The 15,507-nt window shown below is 47.3% G+C and overlaps 1 protein-coding gene across 1 annotated transcript in view; it reads right to left on the bottom strand.

Annotated features, from left to right (window-relative positions):
• LOC125518776 (exocyst complex component SEC8) overlaps positions 1-15,507 on the bottom strand; it is a 57,947-nt gene that overhangs the window by 7,561 nt on the left and 34,879 nt on the right. The window contains exons 24-29 of the mRNA XM_048683646.1: positions 11,961-12,073; positions 11,769-11,876; positions 8,729-8,917; positions 7,089-7,174; positions 6,421-6,616; positions 6,257-6,334 (exon numbers count right to left, since the gene is read on the bottom strand). Of these exons, the coding sequence (XP_048539603.1) occupies positions 6,257-6,334; positions 6,421-6,616; positions 7,089-7,174; positions 8,729-8,917; positions 11,769-11,876; positions 11,961-12,073 (770 nt within the window). The remainder of the gene's footprint in view (positions 1-6,256; positions 6,335-6,420; positions 6,617-7,088; positions 7,175-8,728; positions 8,918-11,768; positions 11,877-11,960; positions 12,074-15,507) is intronic.

Below are 15,507 nucleotides of genomic sequence, written 5' to 3'. Positions count from 1 at the left end.
CCTTCCATGGTGATAAGGTTTTTGATCCGAGGTCGGATCTTTTCCAAGGAAAGGGGGGAGATGATGCGGAGCATCCTACAGTCATCCCCATGGACCTACCTTCGTCTCCCAAGACACCACGTGAACCAATGACTAGAGCTCGAGCAAGGGCTATCGAAGCCGACGTGAACTCGCTCCTCTCCGAACTTACATACTCCTCCACATGTGAGACATGGCTACTACCTGAAGAGGAGACCTTGTCTGTGATCAAGTACTTGGAGTAAGGCCATGAAGCTGCTACCACCTACGTTTTAGGGTTAGCATTGTGATAGCTCAACATTGAGATAGAGCTTTGCTCATCCACTTACCCCTACTCCCATGGAGATCAAGGCCTCCATGTGAGAAGATCTCCCAAGTGGATTCAAGACCCCCTTGTGGGAAGATCCTCCAAGGATTCAAGACCTCTCTCCTTCAAGGATTGGGATGAACTAGCTACCCTTTGTACCCTCTTGTGTTGACTTTGGATCTTGTATCTCCCCTGTGTGTATGTGGATCTAGCACATAAGTGATTGAGTTTTGTCTATTTGAGTGTTTTCCCTCTCATGTTCTTCGTGTTCTTCTTGGGATCCCCCTCAAAATCGTGAAAGATCGGCCTTAGGAGTTCCACTCCACATCAGCTATCCCAATTGTGATGGATGTTTAGCTACATACAAAGGGCAATAGTACCATGTGTCGGAATTTAACTTTGCATATTCGTCTCTACGCAAAGTCATTGAGCCTGCATTTGGTGTGTTCAAGATGAAATGGCATATTTTACTGAAAATGCCAAGTTACCCATAGGCCATGCTTCCAACATTGTGGTTGGTGATGATGCGACCATGCAAGCAACTCGCGAGGCGATTGCTAATGGATTGTTGGCAGATCAAGTATAGTTTCACATATTAGTTGATGAGACTACGATGGTAAGTGTGTATTTTGGATGATATGTGTACGTATGCAAGCCTATGATGGTTGGTCCATATTTTGGATGATATATTTCGTATATAAGACTGATGGATGTTGCTTATTTTGGATGTTATGTGTCATTTTCATATATCGGATGGTATATTCCTACCATCATTACAATTCTAGAAAAAAAAAATCCATATTTTTTTGGCTAAATCTCACTTTATCGAGTCAGAACACGTAACATGTGCTTTAATCTGCATATAAACATCATCGTCGACACTCCAGAACGTTACTGACATTTCACAACACCTATAGCTCCTCTGACCAATAACTGAGTAAACAAACAGCCAGATTCTGATTCTCAGGAATCAAGAGCGACAGCTGATTCTCAGGAATATAGAGCCAGGGGATTCTAGGGAATCTGTAGCCCAAACAAAGGGGGCCTTAGTACATTGCATGTTGCTATATAGCATAGGATATGCAGATATGGCCCTGGTTAACCTCTAGATAAATGGGTTACCAATAAATTCAGTTAAATGGCTGATTCACCGATTAATCCCTACTCAGCACCCAACCGATAATGACTATTTGAGCGCAAATTCCTGTCAATACTAGGGTTCTATTTTTGAAGAATGTATTATCTGCCGATCTAACTACAGGCAAAGAACAAATAAACAATATGCAAATTGATTGGTCCTCCGGTGACTCCATGGCTGATTTGGTTATCAATGCTAGAAGAAGTTTTGGGAAGCCCTTCTTCACTGAAGTGGTTTTCATTGCCTGCTGGAATATCTGGATTGTCAGAAATGCTAAGGTTTACAGGCATGAGAGAGCTGGTTTAACAAGTGGAGATATGCTTTCATTCATGATATCAGTCTTATGCAATACAAAGTGAAAGCTGCCTACAAGGATGAGCTCCTGAGATGGGTTTCTTTCCTGCCCCCTTGAGGCCCTCTTTTGTGATCTTCTGTTTCTCTCTTTTGTATTTTAGTTTGATTACCCCTTGTAATCCTCCCTTCGTAATTGTTTACTCCTCTTAATAAAGCCTTTGATATGTTGTGGGGGTTTTGCCCTACAGTTCCCAGTCAAAAATAAATAAACAATATGCATTCCTATGGCTTGCCTGTTGGCAAATTTGGACATACCCCTGTGTCATGTTTACAGTGTTGAATTTAGCTTTTAACAAGTTGCAGGGCTAAACTGATCACGGGTTCATAGTGCAATTTACTCTTTTATATACAGTTTGGCATTGTGGTAACTTTTCGCAAGTGCTTACTAATTTCCATTTGTGGATATAACGGTTAGTTGAAAGCATCATCTTTAGATTGTTTTACTTAAGTCAGTAAATACCCCCCTATGTAATAAGATTCTATAGTAAAAACAATCATAGATTGGCTCTAAAGAACACTAAAGTTGTACTCATACTTGTTAGAGTTATATTTATGGTGGCCTTTGGCCTTTTGCATTCTGGCCTTTGGCCTTCTCTGTACATGTATATATGATGGCTTTTGCCTCCTGATAATACAAAGTTGCATTCCTAACATGGTATCAGAGCCTAGGTCTAGGGAATCTATATCTGGCGGCTCCCTCGTCCTCCTCCAGACGCCAAACTATATTTATGGTTGTCGCTCTACATCGACACCTTTTGCGACATCCACCGGTGCTGTTGGCCCCTCTACATCGGCTACTTCATAGCTGCACCGCCTCCTCTAGCCGCTTCTCTGCATGGTGTTGGCCGTTCTTCATCGGCTCTTCCCACGACTTCCGCACTTGGTGATTGTCGCCCTACGTTGACTCCTCTCGCGGCTTCCGTGCGTGGCGTTGATGGCTCTGCGTCGACTCGCTACTCTCCATCGACTCTACATGTGGCTTCCACGGGTGGTGGCGACTGCTCATCGTCGACAAGTGTTTCTACCTCGACCTCTTCTACTGTGTCGTTGTCTCTTCTACTGTGTCGTTGTCTGCACGTGAGATTGCACAACTACGATGCCTGCTTGATGCTTGGGATTCTTCACCGACAGTTTCTGAAGGTTCCTGACTGACTCTTCTAGCAATGAGAAACCACCTTCAACCCATTCAGGTACATCCCCATGGATTCTTGATACCGGAGCATCTTTTCATATGACTTATGATTCTTCCACTTTGACCTCCGTTCGGCCTGTTGAGTCTGTTGTTCGCGTTCTTACGGCTGATGGCACTCCCCTCCCTGTAGCTAGTCGAGGCACTCTAAGCACTTCTTCATTTCATGTTCCCTCTGTAGCTCATGTTCCTCGACTTACCATGCAGCTCATATCTGGTGGTTAGATTGTTGACTCTAGTTGTAGGGACATTCTCTACTTTGATTCGTGTTCTGTTCAGGATCGTCGCACAGGCGCTCTGCTTGGTGATGGCCTCGACGCTCTAATGGTCTCTGGGAGCTTGACTGGCTTCGTCTTCCCTCCGCTGCCACCGCCGCCAGTCTCACCGTCCATGCTGCTGCATCTACCAGCTCTTTTCAGCAGTGGCATCATTGTCTAGGCCATTTACGTGGTTCTCGACTCTCATCTTTGGTTCATCGCGGTGTTATGGGGTCTGTATCCGGTAACGCTTCGTTGGATTGTCTAGGTTGTAGGCTTGGCAAATAGATTCAGCTACCCTATCCTCACAGTGAGTCAGTGTCTGAGCGCCCTTTTGATCTCGTTCACTCTGATGTGTGGGGTCCGGCTCCCTTCACTTCGAAAGGGGGTCATCGCTACTATATTATCTTTATAGATGATTTTTCTCGGTACACTTGGATCTATTTCATGTCTTCTAGTAGTGAGGTCTTATCTATATACAAAAAATTTGCTGCCATGGTTCATACCCAGTTTTCCACCCATATTCGTGTTTTTCGCGCAGATTCAGCTGGTGAGTATATCTCCCATGCGCTGCAAGGATTCCTTGCCGAGCAGGGTACTCTTGCTCAGTTCTCGTCGTGCTGTTAATGCTCAGAATGGTGTGGCTGAGCGCAAGCATCATCACCCTCTTGAGACGCGTGTGCGATGATGATCACAGCCTCTCTTCCACCTCACTTCTGGGCTGAGGTTGTTACCACTTCCACCTATCCATCTGCTGCTCTGTAGGGTGGTATTCCTCTTGAACGTCTTTCTAGTCGTTCTCCTGATTATTCGGCCCTTCGATTGTTTGGTTGTGTTTGCTATGTTTTGCTTGCCCCTCGTGAACGCACCAAACTGATCGCTCAATCTGTTGAATGTGTCTTTCTCGGATACAGTGACGAGCATAAGGGCTATCAGTGTTGGGATCATGTCGGTCGTCAGATGCGTATATCCCGAGATGTCACCTTTGATGAGTCTCGTCCCTACTACCCGCGTCCATCCTCCTCAGCCTTTTCCACAGAGGACATCTCTTTTCTTACGTTTCCGGATACACCCCCATCGGTGCCCAGTATTCCTACTCCTCGTCCCGCTGTTGCAGATCCGACGCCGTCCTCGCCTATGGTTTCTTCTCCTCCCTCATCGCATGACTCTCCACCTTCATCACCGATACCTTCCTCTTCTCTACCTTCATCACCGATACCTTCCTCTTCTCCACCTTCATCACCGATACATTCCCCGTCTCCACCTCCAGTGATTTCACCTCTCCCCTCCTTCCCTTTCCATTATACTCGTCGTCGACGTGTTGTGGATGAGTCTACTGATGTGCCCTCTACTTCTGATGTGTCTTCTTCCTCCTCTCGGCCGACTTATGGTCTTTGTTCTCGGCCTTGTCCACCCCCTGATCGATATTCTCCTTCTCACTATGGTCTTTCTACCGTTGTTGAGTTGACTTCTTATCGAGATGTCGTTGTTCATCCTGAATGGCAGTTTGCCATGGCAAAGGAGATTGCTGCCCTTGAGCGCACCGGCACGTGGGATCTGGTTTCTCTTCCTCCTCGTGTTCGTCCCATCACTTGTAAGTGGGTCTATAAGATTAAGACTCGCTCTGATGGTTCTCTTGAGCGTTATAAAGCTCGTCTTGTGGCCCATATGACCACTGTTCGCACACTTCTCGTTGTGGCCTCTGTTCGCCACTGGTCCGTGTCTCAGTTTGATGTTAAGAATGCCTTTCTTAATGGTGAGTTGCGTGAGGAAGTTTATATGCAGCCACCACATGGGTATTCAGTTCCTGATGGCATGGTTTGTCGTCTTCGTCGCTCTCTCTATGGCCTTAAGCAAGCCCCCCCGCGCTTGGTTTGAGCGTTTTGCCTCGATGGTCACTGCAGTCGGTTTTTCACCCAGTGCTCATGATCATCACCGGCGACGATCTTGAGTACATTGCCTTTGTCAAGGCCCGTCTCAACGAGCAGTTTTCTATGTCCGATCTTGGTCCACTTCGTTACTTTCTTGGGATTCAGATTTCTTCCACCTCTGATGGCTTTTTTTTATTTCCCAAGAAAAGTATATCCAAGATCTTCTTGCTCGTGCGGCTCTTAGCGATGAGTGCACTGTTGAGACTCCTATGGAGCTTAATGTTCAACTTCGTGCTTCTGATCGTGAGCCCTTGTCTGATCCGACTCGTTATCGTCATCTTGTTGGGAGTCTTGTCTATCTCGCTGTCACTCGTCCGGATATCTCCTATCCTGTCCATATCCCGAGTCAGTTTGTTTCTTCTCCCACTTCTGTTCACTATAGTCACCTTCTTCGTGTTCTACGGTATCTTCGTGGCACTATCTCTCGTCGTCTCTTCTTTCCTCGTTCCAGCTCGTTACAGCTCCAGGCCTATTCAGATGTTACCTGGGCTAGTGATCCTTCGAATCGTCGTTCTCTTTCTGCTTACTGTGTCTTTCTTGGTGGTTCTATCATTGCCTGGAAGACGAAGAAACAGACTACAGTTTCCCGTTCGAGTGCAGAAGCTGAGTTGCGAGCTATGGCTCTTCTCACTGCAAAGGTAACTTGGTTACGCTGGTTACTTGAGGATTTTGGTGTTGCTGTTACTACACCTACTACACTCTTGTCAGACAGTACGGGTGCTATCAGTATTGCGCGGGACCCAGTGAAACATGAGCTTACCAAGCATATTGGTGTTGATGCTTTCTTTGTGCGCGCTGGTGTGCAGGACCATGTTATTGCTCTTCAGTATGTGCCTTCTGAGTTACAGCTAGCGGACTTCTTCACGAAGGCCCAGACTAGAGCGCAACATGGATTTTGTCTTTCCAAACTCAGTGTTATGGATCCACCATGAGTTTGAGGGGGGTGTTAAGAGTTATATTTATGGTGACCTTTGGCCTTCTCTGTACATGCATATATGATGGCTTTTGCCTCCTGATAATACTAAGTTGCATTCCTAACAATACTAACGTGGGCTGGCCTACCTGAGTTGTAAGAGAGATGATGAAGTCATCAGGATCTTCAGCGTCTTGATCTTCTACATATTCTCTTTTTGTCATTTCCTGAATGTTTGCAAGAAAATTATTGACATGCGATAAATCCATCAATAACAACAGAGTAATACCATCAGAAACTTGAGTACTATTACCTGCATGTGATATATTGTCTCCAACTGCATTTCCAATCTCAAGACTCTAACACAATCGGTTGCTAGCCTTCTGTACTCATTAGCAAGAGACGCAAGGCTTTTCGGAATTGCACTAGTTGTGCGAGTATGGTGACTTTGGTGTATGTCACTTTTGTTTTCTGAGATGGTGGATGGACTTATAAATGACTCACCAAGCCTGAAAGTTCAAAGGAGGCAAAACCATAAGCATGCAGCACAGGAATTCTCGCGATGACAGATCGTAAGCGATGATACAACCAAGAAGATCAGCAAAAAGGATTAAGTATTACTCCCTCCGTCCCATAATATAAGAACGTCCCATAATATAAGAACGTTTTTGACACTACACTAGTGTCAAAAACGTTCTTATATTTTGGGACGGAGGGAGTATATGATTGCTAACTACTCCCTCCATCCCACAATGTAGCTTGCAAAAATAACTTATATTGTGGGACGAAGGGAGTATTCTTTAATAGGGTGCGACTGGAATCAGATGTATACTATAGCTGGAATGTGTTGATGCTTCATATTCGCACAATGTTCTAGTGCACTAACTGAATCTACCCTATTTGCCCCTCTAGTGGATATCAGTGGAATAGTACTGTAGTTCAACAAGATGGGTAGCTAATCGAGTGAAACAATAGGTTTACCTTTCAACTGAATCTGCTAAATATTCTAAGGAGTCGCTAAGAGATGCCAGCAATATCAATTTCTGGTCATCATGGATCAAGTTTTCCTGCATACCAAGAATAACAGTTAACAATTAGCATGAAAATATTATAATCATATACTGCCCAATGTCTCTCACATTTCAGGACTATAATAACGCCTCTTGAAATAAAAAAGTTCAACTTGTCCCTTCCACAGTAAATATTACTCCCTCCGTCCGGTGAAAAGTGTACATATAGAAATTTTAGGACAAACTATGGAGTGAAGTAAAAAGTGCATTGGAAAGGTGCAAGCCACCATCTCTCTCCTCTTTAATTACCCAACCTCCAATGAGCTAAGTGCATGTAGAAATTAAGACCATATGTGTAGAATGTTATTGGTCTTGATTACCGTGTGATGAGAGAGAAGCATTTTTTCCTACTTTCAAGTGCATTGGGAAGCTAGAAGTATACTCTTTTGCGGACAAATTTTAAATCCAAACGTACACTTTTCGCCGGACGGAGGGAGTATGTATAAGTATGTATCTTATATGAGACTGTATTTTGTGCATGTGCTTGAGCTCCTCAGCCACACAGATGCTTAAGAGATATATGCAGAGATCTTCGGAACAGAGTAGAGAAGGTAAACATCAAATCAAATCAACGTGTGAAATTGGTCATCTCCGACTATCTTTCAGTACTAAAATATATAGAACCAGTGTACATCAGCACGAATGATGAGAAGGCAATGGCGTGTAGGTTCATACAATCTTGCCCCCACATGTAATTGAGAGAGAAGAGTACATCTTCATTATATAATACTCCGTATCAGACAAGACACGTGAGTCTGTACAACCAGTTAAAAACAAAACACTGCATGCATCTTTGTCCTCTCTTTTCTCCTGTTCTATTCTATTCCATCTCTCATTCATTCAAATCCAGAATCCCTTTCTCTCATTTGTCTGACCCTCACTCCAGGACATGCTCACTGCTGGTACGCTCCTTCTCCACATTCTACAAGAGGCAATGCCTAGAAAGGTAGGCCATGTGAAGTAGCTATTGGGCCGAAGTGGGCTCTCTAGATTAGCAGCAATTTTGGTTTTCTATTTAAGAGAAAATGTCTCATCACTTTTAGAACTTGTTAAGCGTAACTAATCGGACTACCAAATGGGGAGCTACTGAATCAGAGTAATCTGATTCATGAATCGGTTATCAGATTCGCGGACCAGAGATGTATACCCCCCTCGAATCCGAATCCAATTCGTAGAAAGTGATGGATCACAAATTGCGAATTGAGCAGACTGCGAATCTGGTAACATTGTCAGCTTTTGAAGATAAGGCGTATCAGCCAAAAGTCTAGAACATTATCAGCTTTCAAGACATGATCAAACTAGAATTGTGGTGTATATCTTCTTCTAACATCAACAACTGGAACCTGTTAGTGCATGCCTCAGGAGAAAAAAACCATAAAAGTATATTGACTAGCAGAATAATAGCACATAACTTATGGATTAAAATGCATGTGCATGCAAATTCACACCCCCTCCCCCCCCCCCCCCCCCCCCCCCCCCCACACACACACACCCACACCAAAAAAAGGAAAATGCATAAGTACTAAAAAGTTTGAACGTGACAAAACATACCTGTTTTATCGGGCACATATCCAATAGGAGGTCACTTAGTTCAATCTCCACTTCAATTCCTGCATCTGGAATGTCGTTATCAAGTTGACCGAAAGACTTTTGCAAAGAAGCATTTGCAGGGTCCAGGCGCATTAAACTTTCAACATCACTCCGTGAGAGGAGAATATAACTTTGTTTCTCAAGAACAGCCTGCATTTTGCCAGAATATAAAAGGATCATGGAGAAAACAGAGCGTAGAAATACACTTGGACTGCAAAAAAAAGGGACTTGTTTTTATTAATTTAGCACCAACGGAGTTGAGCTACAAGAGCATCACTGCATCAAAGTAAGCTGTGATTGCTTAGAAAATTGCTAGCAGAACTCACCCAATAAGATTAGTTGTTAGCCATGAGTTACTAGTACGAACGTTAAATGTAGACATTGCAAAAGACACTTGCTTTGCCTGCTGATTTGACCACCTCCATATAAGGTGTGAACATTCCCACCCCTATCCTCGAACTACCCGTGGCAGGCTGAAATTTCCGTGAATGGTTCCAGATGATTATGGAGCTGTACTTGCACATTGAAAACGCTATACAGGCCCATGACCCATACTTCAAGCAGAAAAGAAATGCGGCTGGGGAACTTGCGTGCGTAAATGTGATCACATATGGTGGCCCAGCTGATTCTATTGATGAGATCATTCAGGTCAGAGAGCACGACCATATTGAGTTTATGGAGAATGGTGAAAGCTGTGGTTGCAGTCTTTTGGGAGTACTTGCAATTACAAAATGAAGAGGACACCACAAAGGCTTATGGCAATTGGTGCTTAAGAGGGTTCACGAGGATATGCTTGGACGCATCACTCGAATGCATTGGAGGTGGAAGAATTGCCCTGTGCCATGGCACGGCAGTTCTTTTGACATGTCCACTAACCAATAATCACTCCACAGTTACCAGATTCTCTCAGTTTGCAATTCGGATTCATGATTCACGATTCACCAATTTCCATGAATCGAATTGACAGGGGGTATACATCTCCTATTCGTGAATTAGGCGTAGGATTCACAAATTGATTGCATGGGATTCGAGATTCTGTTCTATTTGTGAATCAAAGATGAAATACATTTTAAGAAATAAAAGATATAGAAAGAAACGACCCATCAGGCAGTTCGGCTGGCTCAGCTAGTGCCACTCCCAAGAACAATTGGACGCTCAGATAGTGACCTCCATTCAAATTAATCCCCTCCTCATTTCTGCCCTAACTCCTTTAGAAGCTGAAACCAAAACCACCAGCCACCACTCCTCACTTCCTTCCTCCAGCCAAGCCACACGCCCGCTGCTCCTTCTACTTTACTGCTGCTGCCTGCTCCCACCTTTTCCAGTGCCATCTCGATGCTGCTCCATGCTGGCTGCAGCTCCCTCCCATCTCCTCCCAACAGCACGTCCAGGCTGCTCCTGGTTGACTGCTACTCCCATCTCGTCTGCAATTAATTGCGATGATAGCAGAGTTCAGCAGCAACAGAGGTGCCACATCAGGCAGCAACAATGAGGACACGAGGGACACCCAAGTTCCTGTTTGTTCGTCCTCCAATCACAAATCAGACAGCAAATCAGGTGCGAATCGAATGAATTCAAACCCCAATCTACAATTGATCTAGATCAGAGTTCGACGATGGTTTGAGCGAATCCGGTAACTATGAATCATTCTTGAAGTTGTTGCTTTCCAGGATCTATGGATTTGTGAAGCAGCACAAAGGTTGTGGAGGAGCAACTCCACCTTGCTGCTACAATGTGTACAGCACAAGTGTTGAAGGAACAGCTTCAACGTGCTGTGCTAGATATCGCTCTAGAGGCGAATGTAGGCCGATAGGGCAGCAAGAGTTCAATCCAGAACTCCTAGGGCACAAGATCTACTCCAAGATCTTAGATAAGAACAACAAGTTCTATTATAGGTAGTGGGTACATAGTCTGGTTCCAAAGTAGAGGTGAGGACCTCTATTTAAGCCCCGTTCGCTTCAGAGGATTATGAAGCATAGGAAAGTAAAAAAGTGTAGGAACAGGGGTTCCTTGTAAGTACAATACGGAGGAATTGAAACAGAGGAAAGAAACAATGGATGTGCGTTCGGAATATCGGATGGGCCACCAGAGGTCGTACTAGTAATAGTCAGGCAGCAACAGTATCTATGAGAATTTTTTTATTCGCATATAGGCATTCTTCTCTCACACCTCAACTCTATGACAGCATATTTTACTCAGCTCGTCAGGAGGGCAGCCTCGGGCTTCCGCCAAAAAAGTGATCAGAGTAGATGTGTTTATTCCTATGGAATCAACACTGTTACGAATCATTTCCTATGATCTACTGTAGCAGATTCCTTTGAAAAGAACGCAACAAAGGAAAAAGAAACCATGGAACTCACAATTCCTTAGGAATGTGTAGAAATCCTGTGAAGCAAACGGGCCCTTATAGGGCTTTGGGAAGCCTTCACATACTTCTACTTATAGCTGGAACACTCGGAACACTCTAGGAAACATTATTTAGGATTCACCATTCTATTCACAGCTACTTATAACTAGAGAACTCTAGAAACAGCAGGTAGGGTAAAGAAAAGAAATACTACACTAGACTGGAAGCATCTAGAAGTAGCTAAACAGATCTGGCATGTGTTTTTCTTTCTTCTTCTTCTTTTTTCTCATCTATTGTTCCTCATCAATTTGGCATGCATACTTTGTGTTGCCTGGGTTTCAGAATGACATTTCCTCTCTGTGCAAGGCTAGCTGCTAGCCACAATGATCTCACAATGACGTCAATGTTCCACATCTAAAGTTGACTGTCCATATCTATGGGTCTCGTCTAAACCAAACAGATGTGGGATATACAGCTCGGCAGCCGAGTTTCAGAAGTGCACACTTATTAGTTTGTATTTCAAGTCAGCAGAATTAGAAGAAGAAGAAGATAAGGATACAGCCTGCCATATAACTAGAACATAAAAGTAGTAGATTTAATTCACATATAAGAATTGCATGTTCCTGAAACCAACAGACAAGTGCATAATTATACCTCCATATATGATGCACGGCATCTTTCGTGTGTACGTTCCAGAAAGGTGCGAACATACTCAACAAGCTCAGCAGCATAGATCGGCATCAATTGAACCCAACCAAGAACCTAAGGAGACAATGAGAGAATAAATATTATTAAGTACAATTAAGAGTTGAAAGAAAATCCATGTTTCAATTACTAAGGCATTACCTCTTTGGCAATTATATCAACAGCCAGAAGCCCTTGTAGTACAGGGCGGCCATTCTCCACTAGTGAGCTATATACTGAGGTTGCATTTACACGTGGTCTAAATGCTGCTGGACCTGCCAAACGACATAATAAAGTTGTTCTAATGTGCAAGGATGAAAATTTCAGGAATAGGTTACTGCAGCCAGCCAACCAGCCAGCCACCATACATGCAAACATAGTTTTGGACACCAAATTCGACACAATGTTTAAGCGCACTTCTGATGCACAATAGGGTCATGATATCGTGTAAAGGATGATTTAATGTTGGACTGTGTTATGTGGGGGGCGTGCCCCTCAGTGTCTTCTGTGGGAGACTACACTATAAACTTTTATCTCTTAAACCATCAACCCGATTGATGATCCGTTCTATCATTGGCTTCATTGCCGCGAGATCTTTAAAACTACATCCCGTGTTGTATGTTTTGACAACATTTTTTTGTCAGTAATTACGACATTAATTTCACTTACTTTTTTCGAGAAAACGCAAAAGCCTTGCGTTTCTTTTCATTGAAAAGAGGGGCGGGGGGGGGGGGGGGGGGGGGGGGGGGGTTCAGTTACAGACATCCTAGGATGTGCGGGTTACAGCAGGTGAATTAATGTACATCCCAGGTTTGGGGCAGCACAAGTCGGAGGCCAGGTGCCCCGGCTGCCGCCCATGAGCGAGCCTCGTCCTGAATGCTATCTAGGAGCGCGTTAAGGGATGGCGTTGCATTGTCGAAGACGCAGCTGTTCCTGTGCTTCCAGACCATCCAAGGCACGAGCAGCGCGACAGATTTCAGGGCCTTGCGAAGGGTCAGCGGCGTGTCTTCCTTGGCATGGTTCCACCAGTCCGTAAGCGACAGTTCCTGCGTTGGGATCGGGGCCGGTATGCATAGCCAGGCCAGGGTCTCATGCCATGCCTGTCGGGCTAGGGGGCATTCCAGCAGCAGATGTTGCATTGTCTCCGGCTGCTGGTCACATAGGAGGCAGCGGGGATGATGTTGGAGACCGTGTCGAGCCAGCCTCTCTGCCGTCCAGCAGCGGTCCTGGTTGGCTAACCAGTGGAAGAACTTGACTCGCGGCGGCGCCCAGCACTTCCAGATTAGCTTCCAGGAATGGCAGCCCGTTGATCCATGGAAGGTGGCCGTGTAACAGGACTGCGCGGAATAGGTGCCGCTCGCCGTCCATCTACAGATCAACCTGTCCGGTGTGGTGGAGAGCTCGGTGCGCTGCATGATCTGCCAGAGCTGTAGATACTGACCAATCTCGTGGAGGCCGAGGTTGCCTTGGATGTCGCGTCCCAGGAGTTGCCATTGAGTCCGTCCGCCACGGTTCTTGTCGTCCGTCGTCGCTTGGGGATGCAGCCATAGAGGTTAGGCATGAGCTCGCGCACGGATTGGCCACCGATCCATCGGTCCTCCCAGAGCAGGGCGATCTGCGCATTCCCAATGACCGTGAATGTGGATGCCCAGAACAGGGCTCGTTCCGTGGGCGAGAATTGAAGGTCTAGCCCTTGCCATGCTCACTCCGGGCCCGTTCTGGAGAACCATAACCAGCGTAGTCGCAGGGCGAGACCGGCACGCTCGGGGTCTCGCACGCCCAGGCCCCCAAGCTCGATGGGGCGGCAAACTCTGTTGCAGTTCACGTGGCAGTGTCCGCCATTGGCAGCGGCCCGTCCAGCCCAAAGGAAACCGCGCTGAATCTTCTCGATCTGCTTGAGGTTTTTTTTTGGGGGGGGGGGGGGGGGGGGGCGCGAACGCAAGCAGTTGGTGCACAAGGATGGCACACAAGACCGACTTGACCAGCGCGAGGCGCCCGGTTTTAGTCATCAGCCAGGCCTTCCAGGTCGGTAGGCGCGCGGCGACTGCATCTACCGTGGGTTGTAGCTGGGCGGCAGATGGGCGGCGCGTGGACAGGGGGATGCCGAGGTAGGTGATGGGGAGAGTCGCCACCGGGCAGCCGAGGTGCGCGATCATCTCCGTGGCTGCTTGGTCGCCGTGCAAGATGGTGGCGGAGCTCTTGGTGAAGTTCACCTTCAGGCCGGAGGCCCTGACGAACAAGGCGAGGATCTCCCTGATCGCAGTGGTGTCGTCCGCTGTGGCGTGGCAGAAGACCATGACGTCGTCGGCGTAGAGGGAGATCGCCGGGATGTGGCGCCGTGGGTGTAGTGGCTGCAGGATGTCCAGGCTATGTGCGCGTCGTAGGAGCCGTCCCAGGATGTCGACGGCGAGCACGAAGAGCTACGGGGACATGGAGTCGCCCTGCCGGAGCCCTTGCCGGTGCCATATGGGGGGGGGGGGGGGGGCCTCGCCGTTCAGGAGGATGCGCGTGCGACAGGAGGATGGCCGTCCACTCCAAGAATCTGTTCCCGAATCCGTATTGGCGTAAAACCTCAAAGAGGAATGGCCATGACAGGGAATCAAAGGCGCGCGAGGTCGAGCTTGAGCATGACTCTCGGAGCTCCCAGTTGGTGCAGCAGCTTGAGTGACTGCTTGACAAGGACATAGTTGTCGTGCAAGCTCCTTCCCGAGATGAAAGCATTTTGGTTGCGGCTAACCAGGTTGTCCAGCTTGGCACCGAGGCGGATCGAGAGCACCTTGGCGAAGATTTTGGCCACAAGGTGTATCAGGCAGATCGGCCGGTAGTCGCGCAGCCCCTGGGCGTCGGCTTTCTTTGGCAGCAGCGTCAGCAATGCTTGGTTTGGCACCGAGGCGGATCGAGAGCACCTTGGCGAAGATTTTGGCCACAAGGTGTATCAGGCAGATCGGTCGGTAGTCGCGCAGCCCCTGGGCGTCGGCTTTCTTTGGCAGCAACGTCAGCAATGCTTGGTTCAGCTTGTAGAACCCCCTTCCTCGCAAGTCATATAGTTGCTGGAACACGTCAAGGAAATCCTGCCTGATGGTTGTCCAGCATGCGTGTAGGAATTCTGTTGTGAACCCGTCTGGGCCTGGCGCCTTGCGGGCGGGGAGGCGCTTGACAGCCTCCCAAATCTCCTCGGCGCTGAACGGCGCATCAAGGTCGGCGAGGTCGGTCGGCTCGATGAGCTGTGACAGGTCCAGGGAGTGTTCCCGGGCGGTCGCCGTGCCAAGCAAGGCCTTGAAATGGGCGAAGGCCGCCTCGGCCATGTCAGTGTGGTCCGTGAGCACCCTGTCGTCCACGGCCAGGCTGTAGATGTGGTTCTTCTGCCGACGGAACGAGCACTGCCGGTGGAAAAAACTGGTGCTGGCGTCGCCGTCCTTGAGGTTGGCGATGCGGGAGTGTTGGCAGGCGATCGTGCGCTCCATGGATGCGAGCCCAAGGTAGGATATCTTGAGCTGCTTGCGGAGCCAGGCCTCCGGTGGCGAGAGGTTGCGCGATTCCTGGGCTTGGTCGAAGCGCGAGATGAGCTCCCGTGATATCGCCAGCTTGGCCTTGATGTTGCCCGTAGACCTGGAGCTCCAGCTAGTGAGGCTAGCCGCCGTTGCCTGTAGCCGGAGCATGAGCCGGTGGAAGGGATCGACGTGATGCGTAGCGCCCCAGGCCGCGATCA

Source organism: Triticum urartu, chromosome 7 (genome assembly GCF_003073215.2).
Source record: "Triticum urartu cultivar G1812 chromosome 7, Tu2.1, whole genome shotgun sequence".
NCBI classification, from domain to species: Eukaryota; Viridiplantae; Streptophyta; class Magnoliopsida; order Poales; family Poaceae; genus Triticum; species Triticum urartu.
The sequence above is the reverse complement of the archived record's forward strand: the minus strand, read 5'-3'. Positions and strand labels throughout refer to the sequence as shown.